This window comes from Candida jiufengensis (assembly GCF_024610255.1).
Source record: "Candida jiufengensis strain CBS 10846 chromosome Unknown scaffold4, whole genome shotgun sequence".
Classification (NCBI taxonomy): Eukaryota; Fungi; Ascomycota; class Pichiomycetes; order Serinales; family Debaryomycetaceae; genus Lodderomyces; species Lodderomyces jiufengensis.
The window spans coordinates 281,463-304,615 of NW_026261559.1; the positions used below are offsets into that span (position 1 = coordinate 281,463).

Below are 23,153 nucleotides of genomic sequence, written 5' to 3' on the forward strand. Positions count from 1 at the left end.
TTAAAATTTTAACATTGGGTGAAAATCTAACTGTTTGTGCATCTTTAGTTATTGTATCATGTAAAATACGTGGTAAACCTGGTTCTGGTCCATCTGGTAATTCATTTGCTAATTCCAATAAATCAATTCCTAATAATGATGCTATAACTATTAATGATGCCGGTCTTGATATTACAATCAGTTGTTCACGACATGTATTACCTACAACACATAATGGACAACCCCATTGACATTGACAATGTTTAATTCTATCGAAAGTAGTTTGTAATAATTCATCAATACATTCAAATGTCTTGTAAGAAAAACCTGAACCACTTCTATTTCCCTTTGTATCATAAAATATAAGTCTTGCTGGTCTTTTCCTTGTAGATTCAGTTGATTTAAATTCTTTTGTAGGTGCTTTACATTCTGTTCCCATTTCAAAATCACCCATATTTGTATTACTTTTTGATGTATTTATATGTATTGGTAACATATTCATAATTGCATGTTCAGCTGCATGAATACCCCCAGCTGCAGATAATTTTTTAGCAATAATTATATCAATAGCTAAACGAGGAATATTTAACCAACAACCTTTTGCATATGATATAACTGGTGGATTATCAACTTCAACCACTTCAAGAATTTCTTCTTTTCTATTTACTTTAAAGAATCCAAATACTCTCATTGTTACTTTAATAATTCCAAAAAATACAGGTAAATCAATTGCTTTTGTAGCTAATGGTTTTACTAATTCTACTTCTTCTGGATCTACATCAGAATAATCTCTTTGTGATGTAGTCCAATCAACATTAACTCTTTCTACTTTTGCGTATTTTTGATCAGAATTAAATTCTTTAACTAAATATGATTGACCTTGATGTAAGAATATACCTCCTTCATAGATTGTAAAAGTAGTTCTTTGCCATTCAACTTCTTCAATAACAATATTTCTTCCGTTAGTGATATCAACAACTGCAACTGTAGTATCATCAATAGCTCTTATTGGAACTAATTTACTAGGCTTTGGTAAATATTTGGTGTTTGTAACATATTTCTCACCAATATCTTTTAACAAATGTTCATTCAAGATTTTTTCAAACTCTTTAAAACTTCGTCCATGAGAAAACCATCGATAATCATCATTAACATCTATGGGATCTTCATAAGCTGCACATTGTAAGTGTCTTTCCAATATCAACAGTCCATGTTCCATATCTCTTAAACTATCAACACACAAGTCTTCATAAGTATTATGAACCAATTCTTCTGAATTTTCCAAATAATATTGATCTACTGGAGATCTACCTACAACAAATATAGCTAAACTACCTTTAGCATTTTTCGCTCTACCTGCTCTACCAAATTGTTGATGTAAATTCAGTTTCAGCATTGGGAAACCACATGTAATTACAACATCCAAGTCAGATAAATCAATCCCCAATTCCAACGCATTAGTAGCAACAATAGCTCTTAATTGACCTTCGAACATTTTCTTCTCTATTATACGTCTATCAGACTTACTATACCCACCTCTATAAGACATTATTTCACTTTGATCAATACCACATTTCGAGTATGAATTTTGTAATAGATATCTGATTTCTCTCATTACCGATTCAACCACAACTCTAATGGGGCAAAATATAATAACTTTGATTCCTTTTAATTCAGTCAACAACGTAAGTAATAATCTAGCCAGTTCTGAAACCATACTTACTCGTGGAATTAAATTACTACTTGAATCAGCTGGGCCCTTTTCACCACGTTGATTCATTAATACAGGTGGATTCCAAATCAATAATTTTTTTTCACACCTAGCACTTCCATCATCTGAAACATGGATAACATTATCACTATCTGGAATTGCACAAACTGTTTTAAAATGATTTGTAGGATTGTTTATTGTTGCTGAACATGAAATAAATTTAAAACTCGAATCAAATTTATGTTTAATTCGTTGTAATCTTGCCATGACATATCCAACATTGATACCAAAAGTACCCTTGTAGATATGTAGTTCATCAACAACAACATATTTCAATGCCCTCATGAAATCTGCCCAATTATCAAATTTATTATTTGGTAAAATTGAAGCATGAATTGTATCAGGATTCGTAAACAAAATATCAGATTCTTTCAGAATTCTATTTCTTTCAGCAAAAGGTGTATCACCATCATAAGTATTAATTATTATTGGACGTCGACTATTACTAGGTAACTGATTCAAAAATTCTTGAAAATGCCGTATTTGATCTTGTGCTAATGCTTTTGTAGGGAAAATGAATAAAGCTGTTGTCTTTCTCCCTTTCAATCCATTTGTTATATCCCATAATATTGAATTAAGTACTGGTAATTGATATATGAATGATTTACCAGATGCTGTCGATGTACTAACGATTACATGTGAATTAGTACTTTCATCTAATAATGCATGTAAAGCTTCTGCTTGATGTGTATAAAGCGAATCAACATTGCTAAATATAAGTTCTTCTAATTCAGGGTGAAATTGTGGTGGATCCTTATACCTTGCAGGAGATTCATAATTTAGTTGATGAATAGCTGTAATTTGATCACCATATGATTTTGAATTTTTCAAAGCTGCTATCATATCATCAGATGTCATCAAATTTTTTTCCTCAATAACATTTTCTCTACCTTCTAATATCTCAACTATATCATTTAAATTAGGTTCTTCAGGTATTAATGGTAATGCTCTTTTGATTAATTTATCTTCTGCATCTTCTCCATACAATTGTATATAACTTTCTAAATATTTTTTAAACCTACTATCTCTACCTTGAATCATTTTCGTAAGATTCACTTGTTCTAATGGTACTATAGCTGACTTGGTATCATTTAAGAAAAAACTTTGACGACGCGTCTCTTCAAATCCTTTTGGTTTATGACCTTTTAATTTCTTCCTACCTTTAACCATCTTACCAATTCCATGAATCTTAACATCTTGAAAATCAAATATTAATAATTGTTTACTATTTGTTGGTTTATCTTCATCATATCTATCAGCAACTGGTTTTTGATCATAACCTTTTTTACCAACTTTAACTTCTTCCATAAATGAAACCATTATTTGATTTTCATCAACATAATCAAAAAATACTTCATCTTCTGGAAATAAAAATTTAATAATTGCTAAATCAGTTTCTGTTATAGTATTATTTAATTTTTGAATTAATTGTATTGAAGGTATAATACTACGTGAATGTGAAGATAAAAATGTTAAATGAGTATTTATTTCATGAAATATTTTAACTAATCTTTGAAAAAAAGGAGACCAATCGTCTGTAATAGGACTTGGACTCTTTGATGTATTAGCTGAATCTTGTAATGGGCTTGATGCTCTTCTTTTCATACAGAATAAATTTGGTTGCAAAAAACTACATTTCATAAATCATAGATAATAATTTATCATAGTAATTAATATTTGTGTAATAGAAATTTACGGTTATAAAATATTATAAATCTGTACCTTAATTTTAACAAGGAATTTGTAGCAATTTTATGTTTAATAATGAGGATAAATTTTAATATGAGTGACTTAAGTTTAAGAACGTTTTTAGTTATTGATCTAAACTCCTTTTGTTTATAAATAAAAGAATATTACTTTAATTGAAACATTAATTATTTTTGGTAATTGATTTGATCTGATCTTCAATTTAAATTAAATACAAATTAATTATGCAACAAGCATTTTCAAAATTAAAATTAAAAAGTAAAGGTAATGATGTACCTCAAGCTGATCCAGCTTTAACTCCTGGTCAACCACCAAATACAAAACAAATTTATCAATCAAGATTAAATTATGGAGTTAATTTTGGATCAAGTTTTGTTTTAGAAAAATGGATATTTTCAGATTTATTTTCGGAAACTCAAGGTGATACTGAATTAGATGCTGTTTCATCATTAGTTCAAAAAAATGGAATTGATGATACAAGATCAAAATTTGAAAATCATTGGAATAGTTATGTTAATGATGATGATTGGAAATGGTTAGTTGATAATCAAGTTACTTCAATTAGATTACCAATTGGTTATTGGGAAGTGGATGGTGGTAGTTTTACTTCAGGTTTCAAATTTGAAAAATATAAAGGAGTATATACAAATGCATGGTCAATTATTAAATCAAAATATATTGAACCAGCTTTAAATAATAAAATTTCAATTATAATTGATATTCATGGATTACCAGGCGGAGCTAATAATTCAGGTCATTCAGGAGAATCTGGATCAGGAGGTGATTTTTGGAGTGATAATAAAGCCCAAGTTGCAATGGCTAAAATGCTGGCTTGGATTGCAAATGATTTAAAAAATTATGAAAATATTGCAGGTATTCAATTAGATAATGAAGCTGAATTTGCTGATCCTGCAAAGAAACAATCTACTTATTATGCAGCAGCAGCTACTGAAATTAGAAAAAATGACAAATCAATTCCAATTATTATTTCAGATGGTTGGTGGCCAGATCAATGGGTTAAATGGATTCAAGGAGAACAAGGTGATGATGGCTATATTGGATTTGTTGTTGATGAACACGTTTATAGATGTTTTTCAGATTCTGATAAATCAAAATCAGCTGAACAAATTATAGATGATTTAAATAAAGATGTCTTAACTAATTTAACTGATAATGGTAAAGGAGTTGATTTTATTATTGGTGAATGGTCATGCGTTTTAGATCAACAAACTTGGGATAAAACTAAAGGTAATAGAGATGAGTTAGTTGTCAAATATGGTCAAACACAATTACAAATATTTGATCAACGTTCATCAGGTTCTTATTTTTGGACTTTTAAATTTCAATCAGGTAATGGAGGTGAATGGGATTTCAAAACTATGACAAATAAAGGAGCTTTAAAACCACCACCAAAACCTCAAAATCCACCATCAAATGATCAATTAAATCAAGCATTAGATAATGCTTATAATAATCATGTCAATTATTGGAAACAACAAGATCCAAATGGTAAATATGAACCAGAATTATTTAAAGACGGTTTTAGTATTGCTTGGAAAGATGCTGATGCATTTGCAAAATTTAATGGTTCAAGAATTGGTAGAAAAGAAGCTTTAAAAAGATCAAGATTATTAGAAACTATAAATTCAAAAGGATCTTCTAAATTTTTTTGGGAATGGGAACAAGGTTATGATGAAGGTATAAAAGAATTTTATAATAATACTTTATAGATTTACATTTCGGCCCTCTATAGAATAAGGTAGAACTGGAAGATTTAAATACAATTAACTCAGATTTGATTTTATTGTTTAAAAATATAAGATTTACATTCTCTTTATATCTTAGTATTTAAAGCTGTATTTACTAAGATAGTAATTATTGCGTAGATTAACAGCACATATGTTGAGCTGGTAGGTGTTCTTGATAAGTTCAACCATTGTTTATTTGAAGGAGATATCAAAGTTTTGATGTAAATATTCTTTTACTGGACTTTACAAAGAGACAACAACTGAAGATCAAATTGAAAGCAATTTGAATTGTTTTGTCTGATTTCATAGTCATATCTGCAACAAAGAATTCGATCACTTGTAGTATTAAGAACTTGAAGTAAGAGTCAAAAATTTACACATACTGATATAAAAGTTTAGGCTGAATAAATAAATGCTATGATATATTAAAAATTGCTCTATACACAAGACAATGAGTTATTATAAAGAAATGAATAAAATGAGTAAGCAAAATTAATGCAAAGAATCTGATCGTTTATTGGAAGTTGAAGTCAAAAACGAGAAGCGTGGAAATGCAACTCAAAGAATGACCAAAACAATAGCACTAAACCCAGCAATAACGGTTGACACTTTCAAAATAGAACCTGAACCTTCATATATAGTACCAATTGAAGGTTGAAAATTCGTTGAATGTAAATTTGGTGATGTGGAGGTTGAATCCATCATTGATGTGGCACTTGAAATTGAGACAAGCTCTGAATTGATTTCAGTTAATTCATTTGAATTAGTCAAAGTTAACGTAGCGTTTTCTGCAATGACCTCTGGTGCAAATGATGATGAGTCAGTTGTTGAGTTTGACAAAGCTCTGAATGATGAAGCTGAGTTTGAATTTATTGAAGAACTTGAAAAGGACTCAAGTGTTGGTATAGTTGTCTCTATTGATGATGAATGTGGCGGAAATGTGAAGTCTGTAGTTGCTGATAATGAACTTTTGAAAACCACTGTTTTTTTTAGTGATGCCTTCTGCGTTGGTCTAAATTTTTTATCAGATTCCGCTTTAATAAAGTCCTTCAATAATGTCCTAAGCTCAGGGTCTATTGGTGATGAATCTAATACTGAGTCCCATGAAAAATTTGATGAGGTCGGATCTAATGATTCTAATTGATCTTCCTCAAGTAACGATAAAAATGGTAGATTTGTTGTAGTAGTATTTGAAGAAGATGACTCACTTTGAGAAGTGATTGACTTTGACTCAACATTTTCTTCTGTTACCTTCACAGTCTCTTCTGCTTCAACATCTTCGGTTAATACAATAAAATTTTCTGATGTCTTAATTTGTGATTGATTTTTAGTTGCATTAGTTGATTGTTCAACTTCGTTTTCAAATAAAGACTTGTAGAAATCTTTTACTGTTTTCTTTGAACTTAACTCAAAAGCTCTACCCAATACTGATCTAACAGCCTGTTTCACATCATATTCATAAGGAGAGTCGATAAAGTCTTCCAATAACGATCTATTAGTCTGATCATCTTCAGCTATTGTTCCAATATTTAACAATTCTCCAACAGCTTGTTTAATTTCTTGTTCTAATGGTGATGCCACATAACTTTCTAATAAAGATTTCAATTCTGATTGATCCTCAAAGGTCTCAGTAGTTCCATCTAATAAAGTTCTAACAGCTTGTTGTACATCAGATTTTTGAGGAGATTCAACAAAATCTTCCAAAACTTTGTTATCCATTTGATCTTCATCACTAGAATTTGCTTTGGTGGTACCATCCAATAAAGTTTCAACAGCCACTTTGACTTCAGCAGTTTCTGGAGACTCAACATAATTTTCTAATAATGATCTGGTAGTTTGATAGTTTTCAGCAATTGGTTTAACATCCAACAAACTTCTCACAGCTTGCTTTGTTTCAAATTCTGATGGAGTTTTGACAAAACTTTGTAATAATGATTTCATTTGTGAATGTTGTTCAATCAATATTTCATTAAAACCACCTAATAATGCTCTAACAGCCTCTTTTACATCTGATTCTTGTGGAGATTGTACAAAATTTTCTAACAATGAAATTGTTGCATCTTTGTAGAAACCTTTAACTGTTTCCTTTGAACTTAACTCAAAAGCTCCACCCAACACTGCTCTAACAGCCTGTTTCACATCATATTCATAAGGAGAGTCGATAAAGTCTTCCAATAACGATCTGGTTGTCTGATCATTTTCAGCAATTGTTCCAATATTTAACAAATCTTCAACAGCTTGTTTCATTTCATTTTCTAATGGTGATACAATATAATTTTCTAATAATGATTTCAATTCTGGTTGATCTTCCAAGGTCTCAGTAGTTTCATCTAATAAAGTTCTAACAGCTTGTTGTACATCAGATTTTTGAGGAGATTCAACAAAATCTTCCAAAACTTTGTTATCCATTTGATCTTCATCACTAGAATTTGCTTTGGTGGTACCATCCAATAAAGTTTCAACAGCCACTTTGACTTCAGCAGTTTCTGGAGACTCAACATAATTCTCTAATAATGATCTAGCAGTCCGATCCTTATTAGCTATTGGTCCAACATTCAATAAACTTCTAACGGCTTGCTTTGTTTCAAATTCTGATGGAGTTTTGACATAACTTTTTAAAAGTGATTTCATTTGTGATTGTTGTTCAGTCAATATTTCATTAATACCACCTAATACTGATCTGACAACCTCTTTTACATCAGATTCTTGTGGAGAATGTACAAAATTTTCTAACAATGAAATTGGTGCATCTAATTCTGTTTCAAGATAATCAAGTAATGATTTGGCCTTCGGGAAAACTTCAAAATCTAATTCAGTTTTCGACTCTTCCATAATTTTTATATCAACTTCATTTTCCCTATTTGATTCTCCATCATCTATTATTGCCACAGCTGTTGCTTCAACTTCGATGTTCAATCTTGTTTCAAAAATTTGTGTTTTCAAAGTCTCAACTGATATTGTTGTAATTGTTGTTTCAGCTTCAACATCCAGTACTGTTTCTGTTTTATTTGCAGATTCCTTGATTGTTTTCTCTTCAGTATTCAACACTGTTTCATTTGGATCATCCAATATTGCAACGGTTACTGTTTCTACCTCAAAATCTAGCTCAGTTTTTATAGACTGTATTCCTGAATATTGCGTCTTTAAAAGTGCATCCGAGTTCGTATTAATTGTTGCTCCAACTTCAATCTTACTTTCAGTTTCCAAAAATTGTTCTGCTACCCTTGTTGTATCGACTTTAATGTCCGACTGTTTTCCTGAGTACTGTGTTATTGAAGACTCGTCCAAAGTTGCTGTAAAGGTTATTTTGGTTTCAATTTCCCTCTCAGTTTCATTAGAATCATCCAGTTTAGACTCGACAGTTGATCTAGTCTCCGAGACCAAATTTGTTTCTGAAAAATCTTCTAGTACTGCCATAACTGTTGTTATAGCTTTAATATCCGATTCTGTTTTCAAAGACTGTGTTTTCAGATACTCATCTATCATTACCACACCTGTCGTTTCAACTTGATATGTACTCTCAGATTCAATTAATTCACTCTTTTTGGAACTGGTAGTTGGTATAATTTCAAAATTCAAATCTGTCTTTATTGATTCATTCACTATGACTTTTGTTTCAGCCTCAACATCTCTTTCAGTTTCAATAGCATTGGTTGTCTCATCGGAACTAATTGTTCCAATGTGATCGTCTAATGCACTGAAATCTAGGGTAGTGGAATCTAATGATGAAGTAACTAACAGTTCAGGTAATGCGGAAACACTTATTGATGATGATGGAGCAATTGTAGTTTCTGGAGAAGTTGTTGAAAAAGTTGTAACAGTACTTACTAAATCTCCCGATTGCGATATAATACCTGAATATATTTTTCTACTACCATCAGAATTATCTGTCCAAGTAGTGGTGAATGATGTCGGTGTTGGAAAAAAACTAGTACTGCTAACAAATAAACCTTGACTATTAATGCTGATTTGAACTACACCAGTTTGTGTTACTAATCCATTTGAATTCTTTGTAGTTATTGTTGTTGTATATTCAGTTGGTTCAGAACCTGGAATTGATGGTAACTCTTTACAAGGTCTGCATTGAGCTGGTTGTCCTGGGTTTGGTGGAGGTCCATTATATTGAACTGAGCCCAAAATAGTTGAAGGTAAACCTGCACCATCGTCAGTTACAACTTCAAATTTTGAACTATCATATCCTAAACCAATATTAAATTTTTGCGATAATACTGCTGTACACAAGATTGTTAGTAGAAAATTTGCAAAACCAAATAGATATTTGTTACATACCTGCATCTTTCAAAGTTAAAATACCAGTTTTGGTGTCATATTCAAAAGCACTCCTAACTAATGATTTAGCAGCTAGTGGAACAGTTAAACCCACTTTATTAGCAACTCCATTCACTATTCCAAAGTTCCTGACATAAAAAGTTTGAGTTAGTGATATACCCTCAACAATCAATGAGGATTGACCATCTGCTAAATAAATTGTTTGACCACTAGATATAGGGTAAAGTGAATTGGCAATATATATCGAGGAAGAAGCTTCTGCTGTGATACAGCCAGTACCTTGAATTGATGTAGTTTGCAAATAAACTTGATTGTGGAAACAAATTTGACCATTATTATGAATTGTTCCGTAAGTTGTACCTAATATAACTTCACCAGCAACTCTTTGATTTTGAGGAAATACTAATAACCCATTATTATTCCATTTTGCAGCAGTTAGTTTAACTTCACTAGGAAACATTCCAGAAGCTGCTAGATACATTTCTCCATTGTTCGTAAAAGATGATCCAATTAATTTATAAGATGATGAAATAAATGATGCAACTGAATTGAATGAAATTATACCATCATTTGTAATTGTTCTAATCAAACTTGTCATTTCAACTTTCAATGAGATAAATGGTGTAAAACTTGATATATATAATCCTGCATTAGGTTGTACATGAATATCTGCAGCAAAATTCGAAACTGCATTGTTTATAACAGACCAATAAGCACCTGAATGTATAGTAACTTCTCCAAAAGTGTAGTCCATGAAACTACTACTAATTGTATTTTCTTTAATTTCTAATGCAAAAATGGATGCGAAAACGAACAAAAGTAAGAAGTATATCTGATTTGAGTACATTGGTTAGTGATTTGTTCGACTTAGTGAAATTAAAAACATGGGGCATATTAAACATATATACCAAAAAGTTCAAGATCAGGAAATGAAAAAAAGAAATTTGTGAATACTCAAACTACAAGTTGTTTCCCTTGAAATTGCTGCAAAAACCGAAAAAAAAAGAAAATAATTATTTTTTAAATTTTGTTGCATTATAGAATATATCATAATTTCGTTTTGTACATCAAAAAATAACCATTACTCGTTAAGACCAATACCCAAAACTGAGCTATGGTAAAGAGTATTGGTAAGTTATTAGACTCTCAATATGACGATTGGAGTGCTATTGATCCAGAGTCTTGCAAACTAGGAAAAATCGAGAAACAATTTCATAAAAGACAGTTTCTGAAATCTGAACATAGATCTTTGTAGTTTTTCCCCAGATAAGGCCAAGATGAGATTTCAAAACATAGTTGTACGGGGATTTAGGATCACAAACCGAATGAATTTCTGGATGTGGTAGATCAAGTTGAGATAATACACAAAACAATTGACTCATCTTGTTTTTGTGCTGTAAAATCTGTAACACCTTACAAAAATCTATAAACAATGATTTCTTGTGTTCCTCGGTGCTAAAAATACAATTCCTTTTGAAATCTGAGATTTATTCAAGACTTCGGGAAGCTATCAACCGCTAAACGACTGTCTGTACCAAGCTCTTACTCAAATTACTTGAATATAATTTAAAGGTCAAAATGTTTTTGACTGATACCGGCAAAATTCGTGAAGTATGATCTCCATTTCAAATTGAAAGTACTTCAATATATTGGGGAATGTCTAGTTTTTGTTTTTTGTTGCAAAAACTGAGGATCTGCAATAGATGAACATGGGTTTTTTAAGCTTGCAAAAGTCCTACAACTAAAAAGAATATTTGAAGCGTTGTGAAAATTTGAAGGCAATTTTTACATCAAATGGTTGAGTTAACGATTCGTTTTTAACTCACTCGTTATACAAAATTTATCTCAAGAATAATTTAGACCATAGAACAGTGTACAATAACAAAATTTTTTTTAGTTAAACTCCAAATACTTAATCTATACACTATATCAATATCTATTTGACTTTTACCTAAACACTTTAAAGTTACGTATTCTACAAGCGCAATTTGATTTCTTAGACGTAAATTTTTGTAAAATAATATGGGATAAAATCAAGACTGAACATGAGTTGACCCAAATATTTGTAATCGTGGCAATTTTTCAATCCTCTATGAAACTGAAGTAATGCCATATTAAATACGACTTATTGGATTGAGAACTTAAATTGCTCAACACAATGCAAAATTCTAAAAAGTCTCGTGCTTTATGCACTAGTATATGGACTCATAGTGTTTGAAGAAATTTATTGATACTCCTCTCTTTGAAAAAGACTCTAAAGATAGTTGACAACGATCCATTTTGCATAACAGTAACTAATTCTTTCAACAGAGCCATCTGCTCTGGTAACTACCCACGAAGTAGTGTATTCAGTTGTTTGTGGTTTTGTAAATGTAGTAAAAGTGGTTGTTAATGAACCGTGCTGTGAAACAATCCCTGATTCAGTTTCAAAAGATCCATCTTCTTTAGTAACAGTCCATGTGCCCGTAAATTGACTATTAACTTCTGATTCAATTTTTGGCTCAGCTGTTATTACCGAACTTATTAAATCCTTTGAGTTCAAAATAATACCTGATCTCACTTCATTACCGTCTTTCATTAAAGCTCTGCCAAATGGACTGAATTGATCATCAGATCTTGAACCTTCCGAGTCGTTCGATAGTGCCCTACCAAATGGATTGACCTCTTCATCCAATGCTGGTTCAAGTTCTTCATCTGATGCTGGTCCAACTTCCCTGTCTATTACTGGTTCCATAAAGTCTTGCAATAATGCACTGACCGTTGATTTAATAGATGATAAATTTGAGGATAATTCCAAAGATGAAGTTGTTGATTCTGACAAGTCTGATGATGGAACTGCCTCAATGAACGATGACCTTGATTGGGATGTAGTAGTATCGGACAATAATGACGAGTTTTGAGATACAATTGAATTTTGTTCTTTTGGATTTTCAGTTTTTGGATTGTCATCTGGTATATCGCTAGTGCTAACTTTTGTTTCTACAAAGGCTTTCATTGTTGATGATAAATTTTTAGTGACAACAACATCTTCAACTTTTGGCTTGACAACATTTGCTTCAACTTCAATGTTAGATTTTGATTCAACAGAATGTATTGACGTTGATGTTAAACCTGTTATTATGTCCGCAGATTTTTCTGATTTTAAAGACAAATCTGTAGTTGCTATTGTATCTTCGCTATCTGGTGTGATACTTGATACAGCTTCAGCACTTGTTTTTGTTATTGTGGAACTTTTCGATATTGATGTACTAACTAAATTTGTTGAAGATGTACTTTGGGATACAATTGTACTCAGTACTACTGGAACTTCAACTTTAGGCATGGTTGTTGATGAAACTTGACTAGCTGCAATAATTTCCACGGAACTTTGAGATTTTGATGGTAAACTTGTTGTCGATTCTGGAGAATTTTTTGAGGTTGATGATGAGCTTGTTGTTGGTTTTGCAGAACTTTTTGATGTTGATGAAATACTTGTTGATTCAATTTGACCCCCAATTTTGAGCACGACGTTTGGTAAAACTTGATTAGCTGCTATAATTTCAACGGAACTTTTCGATGTTGATGATGAAGTTGTGGAAAAAGTTGTGACAGTGCTAACATAATCTCCAGATTGAGATACAATACCTGAGTGAGTGTTTGTAATACCACCTGAAATAGCAGTCCAAGTTTTGTTGAATATTGTTGGAGTAGGAAAAAAAATTGTTTTACTAACAAATGAACCTAAACTATCAGTATCAAATTCAATAATACCAGTTTTTAATAGTGGTTTTCCATCAAAATCTGTAGCAGTAAATGTTGCTGTAATATTCGGTGGTTGAATCCCTGGAATTAATGGTGGTGCTTTACAAGTTATGCACTGATCTGGCTGTCCTGGATTTGGTGGAGGTCCATTATACTGAATAGATCCAAAATAAGTTGATGGTAAACCTGCACCATCATCTGTTACAATCTCAAATTTTGATTCGTCATATCCCAAACCAATATTAAAATATTGTGATAATAAACCTGTATATAAGTTTGTTAGTAAAAATGAACTTTAGTTGGAAAAAATTAGTTTCATGAAATTTGCAACCATTATAAAATTGTTTAAATTTGTCACGTGTTTGTTTTTCCTTAGAATAAAATGAATTAACATACCTGCACCTCTTAATGTTAAGATACCAGTAGTTGAACTGTAATCCCAAGCATTACTAATAAAGGAAGCAAATAATGGAATTGACAACCCAATCTTATTTGCAACCCCATTAATTTGACCAAAGTTATGAATATTGTAAGTTTTAGGTGATGATAAAGCTTGTACTATTACTGATGATTCACCATCAGCTAAATAAATTGTTTGACCTGTGGAAACAGGATAGAGTGAATTGGCAATATATATTGATGAAGAACCTTCTGCTGTAATACAACCAGTGCCTTGAATTGAAGTTGTTTGTATATAAACTTGATTATGAAAACAAATTTGACCATTATTATGAATTGTTCCATAAGTTGTACCTAATTTAACCTCCCCTGCAGTTCTTTGATTTTGATAAAAAACCAATAACCCGTTGTTATACCATTTTGCAGCAGTAAGTTTCACTTCACTTGGAAACAAACCAGAAGCTGCTAAATACATTTCTCCATTGTTAGTAAAAGAAGAACCAGCCAAATTATAAGAAGATGCAGTGTATGATGCTGCTGAATTAAATGCTATTATTCCATTATTTGTGATTGTTTTAATTAAACTTGACATGCTAATTCTTAATGAAGTAAAAGGTAATGTACTTGATATATACATGGCTGCATTCTCTTCAACATAAATATCTGCTGCAAAATCAGACAAAAAATTATCAATGACAGACCAGTAAGCTCCTGAATGAATTCTCACCTCTCCAAAACTAAATGCCATGGCACCGCTTGCAACCGTATTATCTTTAACATCAAATGCTATAACTGATGAAATGAACCAAAATGATAAAAACCATTGTTTGTGAAACAACATTTGCATATGAATCAAAACTATATTTAGTAAATTTCACAATTGTGTAATTGAAGCTATTATATTATGAGAAAATTAGAGCAAACCATATATATATGAGAACTTTTGTGTTCAGCTTTTCGTATTTTATAATTAAGAAAATTTGCTAGATTCGAAATACTAGAAGAATTATAATATTTGACGGGTTTAAAATCGAGTGAGTTATTTGTTGATTAATAATCAACCATAAACTGACTCGTTTAGCTGCAAACCACTGAAAAACTATCAATTTGAAGATAAGGCGTTAAAAATAATTTCTTTCATAACAAAATGCCCATGAGCTAAGGAAATATGGCATTCCTGTGTCAAAATTAGCGGTTTTTCTTAATTAATCGTCAAAAGAAGAATCATGTCAGACCAAATTTGTTTATTTTGCATAAGAAAAAATTCGCGAGCTAATGTAGTATAAATTTGTAACGTTACAACACATAATAAAATACATCTTGTATTATTTTATTTCTTTGATGGATCTAATTTTGACAGTTGTTTAAATAATAGAATAAAAATTTTTTATTTAATCCCAGCCCTTCTTTAGAGGAGCAGGTTTTGATTTCAAGTTATATTTGTTGTCGTTGTTGAATTTGTAGAAAATTAAAAGTATTAATGATGCTGTAGGTTATTTAGGAGTTTCAACGGCTATTACTGTTGCCGCTTAATATTACTTAAGGAAATAATTACTCTTCTGAAATTTACTCTAGATGAGACTTGAAAAATCTTGTCTATCATGTAAAGAAAATGCGAATTAGAAATGATTTAAAAGTTGACATATTTCAAATTGGAGTATTTACACAAAATTAATGTCAAGAAATTACTAAGAATTTATTTGAGTGATGTTTTATAATAAAGATTATTTAAAAAAAAACTTGGAAGACCTCGTAAAGACTACATCTGCCCCATAGAATTTTGTTAGCCAAAGATCTTATTTACGAAAATGGATACGATACTGTACAATGTAAGTAGCAGTCTTCGCCTAGTAAAGTATTTGTGAAAAGCTTACTAGGTTCAGTTATTCATAGTTATATATCTGACACACAAGGTAATTAATCTTCTGTCATATCCAAATAAATAAGAATGACGAGATATGACTATTTTTCTTGAAACCGAAAATTGGAATGAACTACATCATGCATAAAAGATTATCCGGGCGTATACATTCAAAATTCGAATACTACCTAATTCAACAAACCAAGAAGGATTATTTACGTTACAATTCAAATTTTTTATCTTATTATATCATTTAAAAGAAACAACAACAATTCTTAAATATTTTCAAGTTAATACTAACATCCGAGCACTTCCCATGTCATTATAATTTTTGAATGTTGATAAATTTTTTTATTCTATATCAAATCCAAATGAAAACCCAGTATTTTCAGTTAAATTTTCCCATTTCTTACTTTTACCAGAATCATTGCAATGTTGTTTTGCTTCTAATTTTGTAACTTTTAACAAAGCATCATTTAATAATTCATTTTGACCATTATCGACCAATAACTTTTGTAAAATTTCAAATATTGGTAAATTTACAGTTAGTTCTCCACAATCTTCATTCAAATCAACTTCATAATTTAAACTAATATCTAATTTTACTTGGCTAATTAAATTTTTAACATCATTTAAAGTAAATCCAGAAATTTGATTTGGTTTATTTTTTAAGAAATTTAAAACTTGTGATAATTTTATTGGTGGAACAAAATTTTGAGTAATTGCTATAGAATCATCAATATTTATCACACTATGCCACCAACCCAGTGGTACATACATACATTCACCTGGGAAAGAAATACCAATTTTCACATCATCTAGTCTTGTTGAATCGTTATAAAACCCCGAAATGACCCACTCTGCTATACTTATTGGTGATGTAACTTCACTTTCATCATCATCTGTTGAAACTCCTGGTGGGGTCGTGGTTGGTGGTAACATAATCCATAATTTTCTTCCCTGGATTGAAACATTCCATGCAGATGTTGAATTTGGATCCTTATGGAACGTTGAGCCTGATCTTTTAGAACCCATGATTAACCAAGCATGATCTGGTCTATAATCTTGAAACAACTTGAAGATATCAGTATCAAATATTTTGGGGGTAGTATATTCTTTACGTAATGTTTTCATTGCTTCACTACTACAATCAAAAAGGTATAAGGGACATTCATCTTTATTTGATTTCAAGTATTGTGAATATTTAGTTAAATCCCATAAACAAGATTCTTGTCGAAATTTTACATCAGGAAATCTTTTTAGGAGAGATTCAAACGTCCAATTTGGCCACCTCTTTGAATCTTTGCTTTTTAGTATAAATGGTGTATCAACATATTTCTCAAATTCTTCTACCCCAAAATTGTCTTCATAAAATCTTGGAATTCCTCCACTTGCAACAGAACTATTACAATCCAAACTATTTAATTCCTCTTCTTTTAGTACGTTTATGAAAATTTCTTCATAATTTATTTGTGAGCACTGATAAGGTCTATATATCTCATCACAACATAACAAATTGTTAGGTAATTTCAAATTTGCAGGATTGGTAATTCTTGTAACTGTTTGTTTCCATGAACCTAGCCATGATAAATTATCAAATTTTTCTGCATTTTTTATATATATTTGTTTCCATTTCTCTTCATCGTATAGCAATGCATAAAATATTCTACTAGTTTGTGATAAATTAATCAACGTCTGTATATCATCAATGTAAGAAATAATTTTCAAAATTAAATCGTTAGGTAGAACCCAAAATGAACCTAATAAGTTTTTTCTTTTTAGTATCAACTCATTATCATCAACTATATATTGATTCCCACTTGGCTTAACATTTAATGGATGTGGATTATTAGCAATAGTTAAAGTTGAGATTAATCTATTAAATTTTTGCTTCTTTGTTGGCGGTTCCATGTAGTTGCAAAAAAAAAAAAAACGGTCAGATGATATAAACTTGAAAAATTTCTTAAGTTTGTGTTTTAAAATATTTAAAATATCACTCCACAAAATTATTTCAATTTATTTTTTTAAAAAAAATGATTAAGCAATGTTACTTAAACAACTAACGAAAACAACAACCACAACAAGAATAATACGTAGATTAATGACTAGTCCAGCAGAAACAGAAACTCAAAAACCAATTATATTTGCACCTGAAACATACCAATATACAAAAGGTCATTTACAAGAATCGGATTTATTATCAAATCCATTAGATCAATTTAATAAATGGTTTAAAGAAGCTCAAGAAAAATTACCAACAGATTCAGACATTATTATAGAAGCTGTAAATTTTTCAACAGCTAATTTACCAAGTGGTAGAGTATCAAGTAGAATTGTATTATTAAAAGAATTAGATAAATATGGGTTTTTAGTGTATTCTAATTGGCAAACTAGTAAAAAATCAAAAGATTTTAATTCAAATAAATATGCTGCATTAACATTTTTTTGGCCTCATATACAAAGACAAGTTAGAGTTGAAGGTATAATGGAACATGTCACTAGAGAAACAAGTGAAAGATATTACCAAACACGACCAAGAGGTTCAAAAATTGGAGCATGGGCAAGTCCTCAAAGTACTAAAATAAATTCAAGAGATGAATTGAATGATTTAAATGAAAAATATGAAGAACAATTTAAAGATTTAAAAGATGAAGAAATTCCATGTCCTGAATTTTGGGGAGGTATTAGAATTGAACCATTAGAAATTGAATTCTGGCAAGGTGGATTAAGTAGATTACATGATAGAATTAGTTTTAGAAGAGAAGATTTAACCAAAGATTGGGAAATTTTTAGATTAGCACCATAAATTAAAATTTATAGAACATTATATATATATATACAAGTTTAGTTTTTCTTCAAGTGACCTCTTTCATACAAAAGAGCCGATTCTCTTTTTGGTATCCATTCTTTTTTTCTTAATTCTCTTTGATGATCATTTTCATGTTTACCAGGATAAATAATTCTTTCATCAATTGGATTTAAATCAGATTGAGGATTTTCAACATCCTTAATAAGTCCATCTTGTCTTTTTAATTTCTTTAAGAAAGTTCTAATTTCTCCAAAACAATTCATACACATAAAATGAGATCTTTTTACTGCTCCACAAGCTGGACATCTAACTATATTATTTAATGGTTGAATTTGTTTATTTCCAGGTGTATATAATTTTACTCTTTTTCTTCTATATGACATTTTCTTTTTTGGTGCTGCTTTTAAAATGGTTCCATTATCTATCATAAAAGGTGGTTCTTCTGAATTTTCTAATTGGTCTTGTAATTCTGATAATCTTGGATCTGTTTGGTTATTAGGTACTAATCGTATACTAATTTGTGGTAGTATTCTTGGTAAAGCACCCCATATTGATTGTGGAGACGTCACAGAGCCAAATCTTAGTGCAAGGGACATTTTTAGGGTTAGTTTTGGTCAGTAATTGATAAAGTGGATATTTGAAAATTTTTTAATACTGCAACACTTTTTCTTAGTAGTGTGTGTCATGTCGTAAGATATAAAATGTGACACTAAAATTTGCATCCCAGAAACAGATCCAAGGTTGAGGAAAATCTATTGACTAGTATTAAAGGCTGGTTGTAAAAATCGTCTTTGACAAAAGCTTTAAAACGAGCTGATGATTAACTGAATGCTACGTAGCAGAATGGTGATGTTAACAAGATTTAACACTGTAGTGTTTTCCTATTAGAACATCCTAGCTACACTTCAATCAACTAGATTTTAACTTAGGGCAAAGACTTTAGTAGAACAAGTGCTACTCATTTCAAGTCAAATTATATCACAATAAGCACATAACTTAGTTTTGTTCAATATCTATCTTCTATCTTGTATCATATCTAAATGTTGAGCGTGTAAATACCAAATAATAAAAATTCCCATTTATTATCTTAATTAAATTTAACGCGTACATAATGAAACAATTTGTTATTTTTTTTTCTTTTATAAATTTCTTTGATTTCAAACTTATATTACAATTAAATTATACAATCTCCACCAACCACCACCAAGATGTCATATGAAGATAGATCAACACAACCTAAGAAATATGTTGGTTTTGATACCATCACCACTCAAATAGAAAATAGATTATTAAAAAGAGGATTTCAATTCAATATTATGGTTGTTGGTAGATCAGGATTAGGTAAATCAACACTTGTTAATACACTTTTTTCATCAAAATTAATTCAAAGTAATGGTAGAAAATCAGTTTATGAACCAATTGAAAAAACAACAGAAATAAAAGTTACTCAACATACATTATTAGAAAATAATGTTCGATTAAATATAAATGTTATTGATACACCTGGATTTGGAGATCAAATAAATAATGAAAAATGTTGGGAACCATTAGTTAAATATGTTAAAGAACAACATTCACAATATTTAAGAAAAGAATTAACTGCACAAAGAGATAAATTTTTATTGGATACAAGAGTTCATTGTATATTATATTTTATACCACCAAATGGTCAAAAATTAAAACAATTAGATATTCAAGCTTTAAAAAAATTAAGTGAAATTGCTAATGTTGTACCAATTATTGCAAAATCAGATTCTTTAACTTTGGAAGAAAGAGATGAATTTAAAAAATTATTACAACAAGAATTTATGAAATATAATTTTAATATTTATCCTTATGATTCAGAAGAATTATATGATGAAGAAAGACAATTAAATGAAGATATAAAATCTTTAATTCCATTTGCAGTAGTTGGATCAGAAAATGAAGTTGAAATTAATGGTAAAAATGGTCAAGAATTTATAAGATGTAGAAAAACAAAATGGGGATTAATTAATATTGAAGATGTTAGTCAATGTGAATTTGTATTTTTAAGAGATTTTTTAACAAGAACTCATTTACAAGATTTAATTGAAACAACAAATTTAACACATTATGAAACTTTTAGATCAAAACAATTAATTGCTTTGAAAGAAAATGCAAGTAATCCAAATAGGCAATCACAAATTAATCAACAAGCAGTACACTAAAAAGGAAAATTCTTTTTTTTTTACATTCATACATATTTTACTCTCTACTTACTTACTTTTCCATTTTAATATATACACCGTCATAAAGACACATTGTTAAATGACTTAATTTTTTTGGTGGATATTCACTATTTGGTTTCAAACTTAAAGTAGAATAATTTTGAGCTAATCTTGCAATTACATAACTTGCCTCAGTTAATGCAAATTGTTGACCTAAACAAATACGAGGACCTCCATTAAATGGTAAATAAGCCCATCCCAATTTTCTTGTACTTTCTTCATACCATCTTTCAGGTCTAAATTCTTTTGAATCTTTACCATAATATTTTGGATCAACTTGTGTAGCAGAAATATTATAAACAATTGTAGATCCTTTTGGTATAAAAATTTTAGATTGACCATCTTTACCACCTCCAAAAGGTAATGTAGTATTTTTTGTAGCAACTCTTGCATTTCTTGGAACTGATGGATATAATCTTAAAGTTTCATTTAATATAGCTTTTAAATATTCACATTTTTTTAAATTTTCAAATGTTATATCTTCAACTTCTGTACCAAAATGGTTTAGGATTTCTTCACGTAATGTTAACCAAAATGGTGGATTTTTAGCTAATTCAAATATCGCAAATGATAATAAACCCGCAGTAGTATCTCTTCCAGCTAATAATATATTTAATGCTTGATCTCTTAATACAATTGGATCTCTTGTTTGTTTTGCTAATTCATATAAAAAGGTATAATTATCAGATTTTTCTAATTCTTCTTGTGGTAAACTTAATACTTTATTAACATAATGATCACTAAAATCATGAACAATCTTATTACATTCTTTAAATTCTTTATTGTTTAGCATCCAATAAAATCCTTGTAATAATGATCTACTTGATAAATACAATTGTGAAGTATTAAATGCTTTTGGAAATAACTTTCTACTTTCGAAATCAAGATTAGTTTGATCACATCCAATACTTTCATCTTGTAATGAAGAAACACTTGATCCAAATAAAAATTCAGTTGCTGAATCAACAGTAAATCTAAAAAATAATTCTTGAATTTCAAAAAAGTCCCCCTTATGATTATTTATATGTTTCATTAAATATTTGAAATGAGGTTCTAATGATTTAACATGAGCAATTTGTTCTCTTGCAAATTGTGGTCTTAACATAGCTCTTGAATCTTTCCAACCTTCAAAATCTAATGTAAAAATACCTTTACCTAATAAAGGTTCAAAATACCATAATCTTTTACCTAAACAAAAATCATTAAATTGAGTTGCTAATATTGATTTAATATTTTCAGGATCTTTTGTAAAAACTAAAGGAGTACCAAATACTCTTTCATGATAAGTTGGAACATCTGGATTTGAAACTTTTATAAAATTTTCATGACCCATTTCTAAAGAAGTACCATTGTTTTTTCTTCTTAATGCTTCTAAACCATTTTTAAATCCCAAAAAACCATCTGATCTATAATTTGTAAATGGTTTTGCTCCTAATTGTTTTATAAGTAATTGAGTATGAATATATTTAATAATATAATATACTAGTATTAAACCAATTGGTAAATACCAATGATTGATTAATTCATTACTCATTATTAATTGATAGTAAGTTGATTAAATGAATGTATAATTTAGAAAAAAGAAAAAAAGAAAAAGTAGTAAGATTGTAAAAATATCTACAATTATATAATTTGGTGGTAAAAAAGTATAATTTATTAAATTGGAAGTAATAAATATTACACAGTACATATTATTATTTACATAGTTGAAATAATAGTTCGTAATTACTGTAAAAAGGCTTTAAGGTATTAAGATCTAGACTAAAAATTTTAATTTATTTTGTGATTGTTTGTTAATTCTAATCACCTTAAATCCGATTAATAAAAAATTCATTTTTTTTACCCCTTGAAATAAAAAATAAAATTATTGTTTTAGATATTTGAAATGGATTGCAAGTAAAATATTATAATCATTGATTCAAGGCTTTTTTTATTTGATACTACAACTCAATCAGCAAAAATGAGAGATCTATCTTCAACTGCTCATAATTTTTCTTATTCTTTATAACTAATTTAAGTAGAACAAAGGGACTATTTTACACTAAAATTTTAGGGAACAATAGAATAAAATCTCCCCCTGTTTAAACTTTGACCAATTATCAATCTTTCTTTTCTAATACAATTATTCTTTGTAAAAATGTATACTTTAAGTACTTCACTTTACAATAGACTCCCAATTTTGCTTTCTCATGTTTGTCTTTATTTCGTGAATGTATCGATAAATCTTCTCATTTATTATTGTAGATCATCTCTGAGATTTTCGATGTAACTTATACACCAATTTAATGCAAAACATTTCATTTTCTTTGCAAATTTTTATTTCGGATTGCAACAATTTTAAACTCATTATTCGCTGAGTTATCGTGGAGATGTGCCATCACTGTAATCGATAATTAAAAGAAGTTCATTTCTCGTACCTTAAGGTTGGGGTAATTTTTGGATTTACAAAGGATTGTTCAGGTGCTTGTGTATATTCATCATTTATGAAAATTCGTGTAACACTTTTAAAACTCGATATTACTAATGTGCTTAAATTTTCAAAAAGAATATCAGTTAATGAGCTAAAGCAAAAAAACGAGAACTTTTGAGAGCATAGATC

General features: G+C 29.7%; 9 protein-coding genes across 9 annotated transcripts; 3 read left to right on the top strand and 6 right to left on the bottom strand. All coding sequences in view use genetic code 12, as the record gives it.

Moving 5' to 3' along the window:
- Positions 1 to 3,355, bottom strand: KGF54_002057 (ATP-dependent 3'-5' DNA helicase; the record flags this gene model as incomplete). The annotated part of the gene is made up of 2 exons (XM_051762495.1): positions 1 to 26; positions 70 to 3,355. 2 exons carry the CDS (start codon positions 3,353 to 3,355, stop codon positions 1 to 3), a joined length of 3,312 nt encoding a protein of 1,103 aa, XP_051620569.1.
- A 326-nt stretch (positions 3,356 to 3,681) lies between these two features.
- On the top strand, positions 3,682 to 5,187 carry KGF54_002058 (17-beta-hydroxysteroid dehydrogenase-like protein; the record flags this gene model as incomplete). The annotated part of the gene is made up of 1 exon (XM_051762496.1): positions 3,682 to 5,187. The coding sequence occupies one exon, from the start codon at positions 3,682 to 3,684 to the stop codon at positions 5,185 to 5,187; it is 1,506 nt and encodes a 501-aa protein (XP_051620570.1).
- A 576-nt stretch (positions 5,188 to 5,763) lies between these two features.
- Positions 5,764 to 10,249, bottom strand: KGF54_002059 (uncharacterized protein; the record flags this gene model as incomplete). The annotated part of the gene is made up of 2 exons (XM_051762497.1): positions 5,764 to 9,434; positions 9,496 to 10,249. 2 exons carry the CDS (start codon positions 10,247 to 10,249, stop codon positions 5,764 to 5,766), a joined length of 4,425 nt encoding a protein of 1,474 aa, XP_051620571.1.
- A 1,500-nt stretch (positions 10,250 to 11,749) lies between these two features.
- Positions 11,750 to 14,482, bottom strand: KGF54_002060 (uncharacterized protein; the record flags this gene model as incomplete). Its single annotated transcript, XM_051762499.1, has 2 exons — positions 11,750 to 13,500; positions 13,633 to 14,482. 2 exons carry the CDS (start codon positions 14,480 to 14,482, stop codon positions 11,750 to 11,752), a joined length of 2,601 nt encoding a protein of 866 aa, XP_051620572.1.
- A 1,365-nt stretch (positions 14,483 to 15,847) lies between these two features.
- Positions 15,848 to 17,407, bottom strand: KGF54_002061 (uncharacterized protein; the record flags this gene model as incomplete). The annotated part of the gene is made up of 1 exon (XM_051762500.1): positions 15,848 to 17,407. The coding sequence occupies one exon, from the start codon at positions 17,405 to 17,407 to the stop codon at positions 15,848 to 15,850; it is 1,560 nt and encodes a 519-aa protein (XP_051620573.1).
- A 190-nt stretch (positions 17,408 to 17,597) lies between these two features.
- On the top strand, positions 17,598 to 18,302 carry PDX3 (pyridoxamine-phosphate oxidase; the record flags this gene model as incomplete). The annotated part of the gene is made up of 1 exon (XM_051762501.1): positions 17,598 to 18,302. One exon carries the CDS (start codon positions 17,598 to 17,600, stop codon positions 18,300 to 18,302), a length of 705 nt encoding a protein of 234 aa, XP_051620574.1.
- A 38-nt stretch (positions 18,303 to 18,340) lies between these two features.
- Positions 18,341 to 18,901, bottom strand: KGF54_002063 (mitochondrial 54S ribosomal protein bL32m; the record flags this gene model as incomplete). The annotated part of the gene is made up of 1 exon (XM_051762502.1): positions 18,341 to 18,901. The coding sequence occupies one exon, from the start codon at positions 18,899 to 18,901 to the stop codon at positions 18,341 to 18,343; it is 561 nt and encodes a 186-aa protein (XP_051620575.1).
- A 612-nt stretch (positions 18,902 to 19,513) lies between these two features.
- CDC10 (septin) lies at positions 19,514 to 20,494 on the top strand (the record flags this gene model as incomplete). The annotated part of the gene is made up of 1 exon (XM_051762503.1): positions 19,514 to 20,494. The coding sequence occupies one exon, from the start codon at positions 19,514 to 19,516 to the stop codon at positions 20,492 to 20,494; it is 981 nt and encodes a 326-aa protein (XP_051620576.1).
- A 52-nt stretch (positions 20,495 to 20,546) lies between these two features.
- ALK8 (Alk8p) lies at positions 20,547 to 22,088 on the bottom strand (the record flags this gene model as incomplete). The annotated part of the gene is made up of 1 exon (XM_051762504.1): positions 20,547 to 22,088. One exon carries the CDS (start codon positions 22,086 to 22,088, stop codon positions 20,547 to 20,549), a length of 1,542 nt encoding a protein of 513 aa, XP_051620577.1.
- Between the last annotated feature and the right edge of the window lie 1,065 nt (positions 22,089 to 23,153).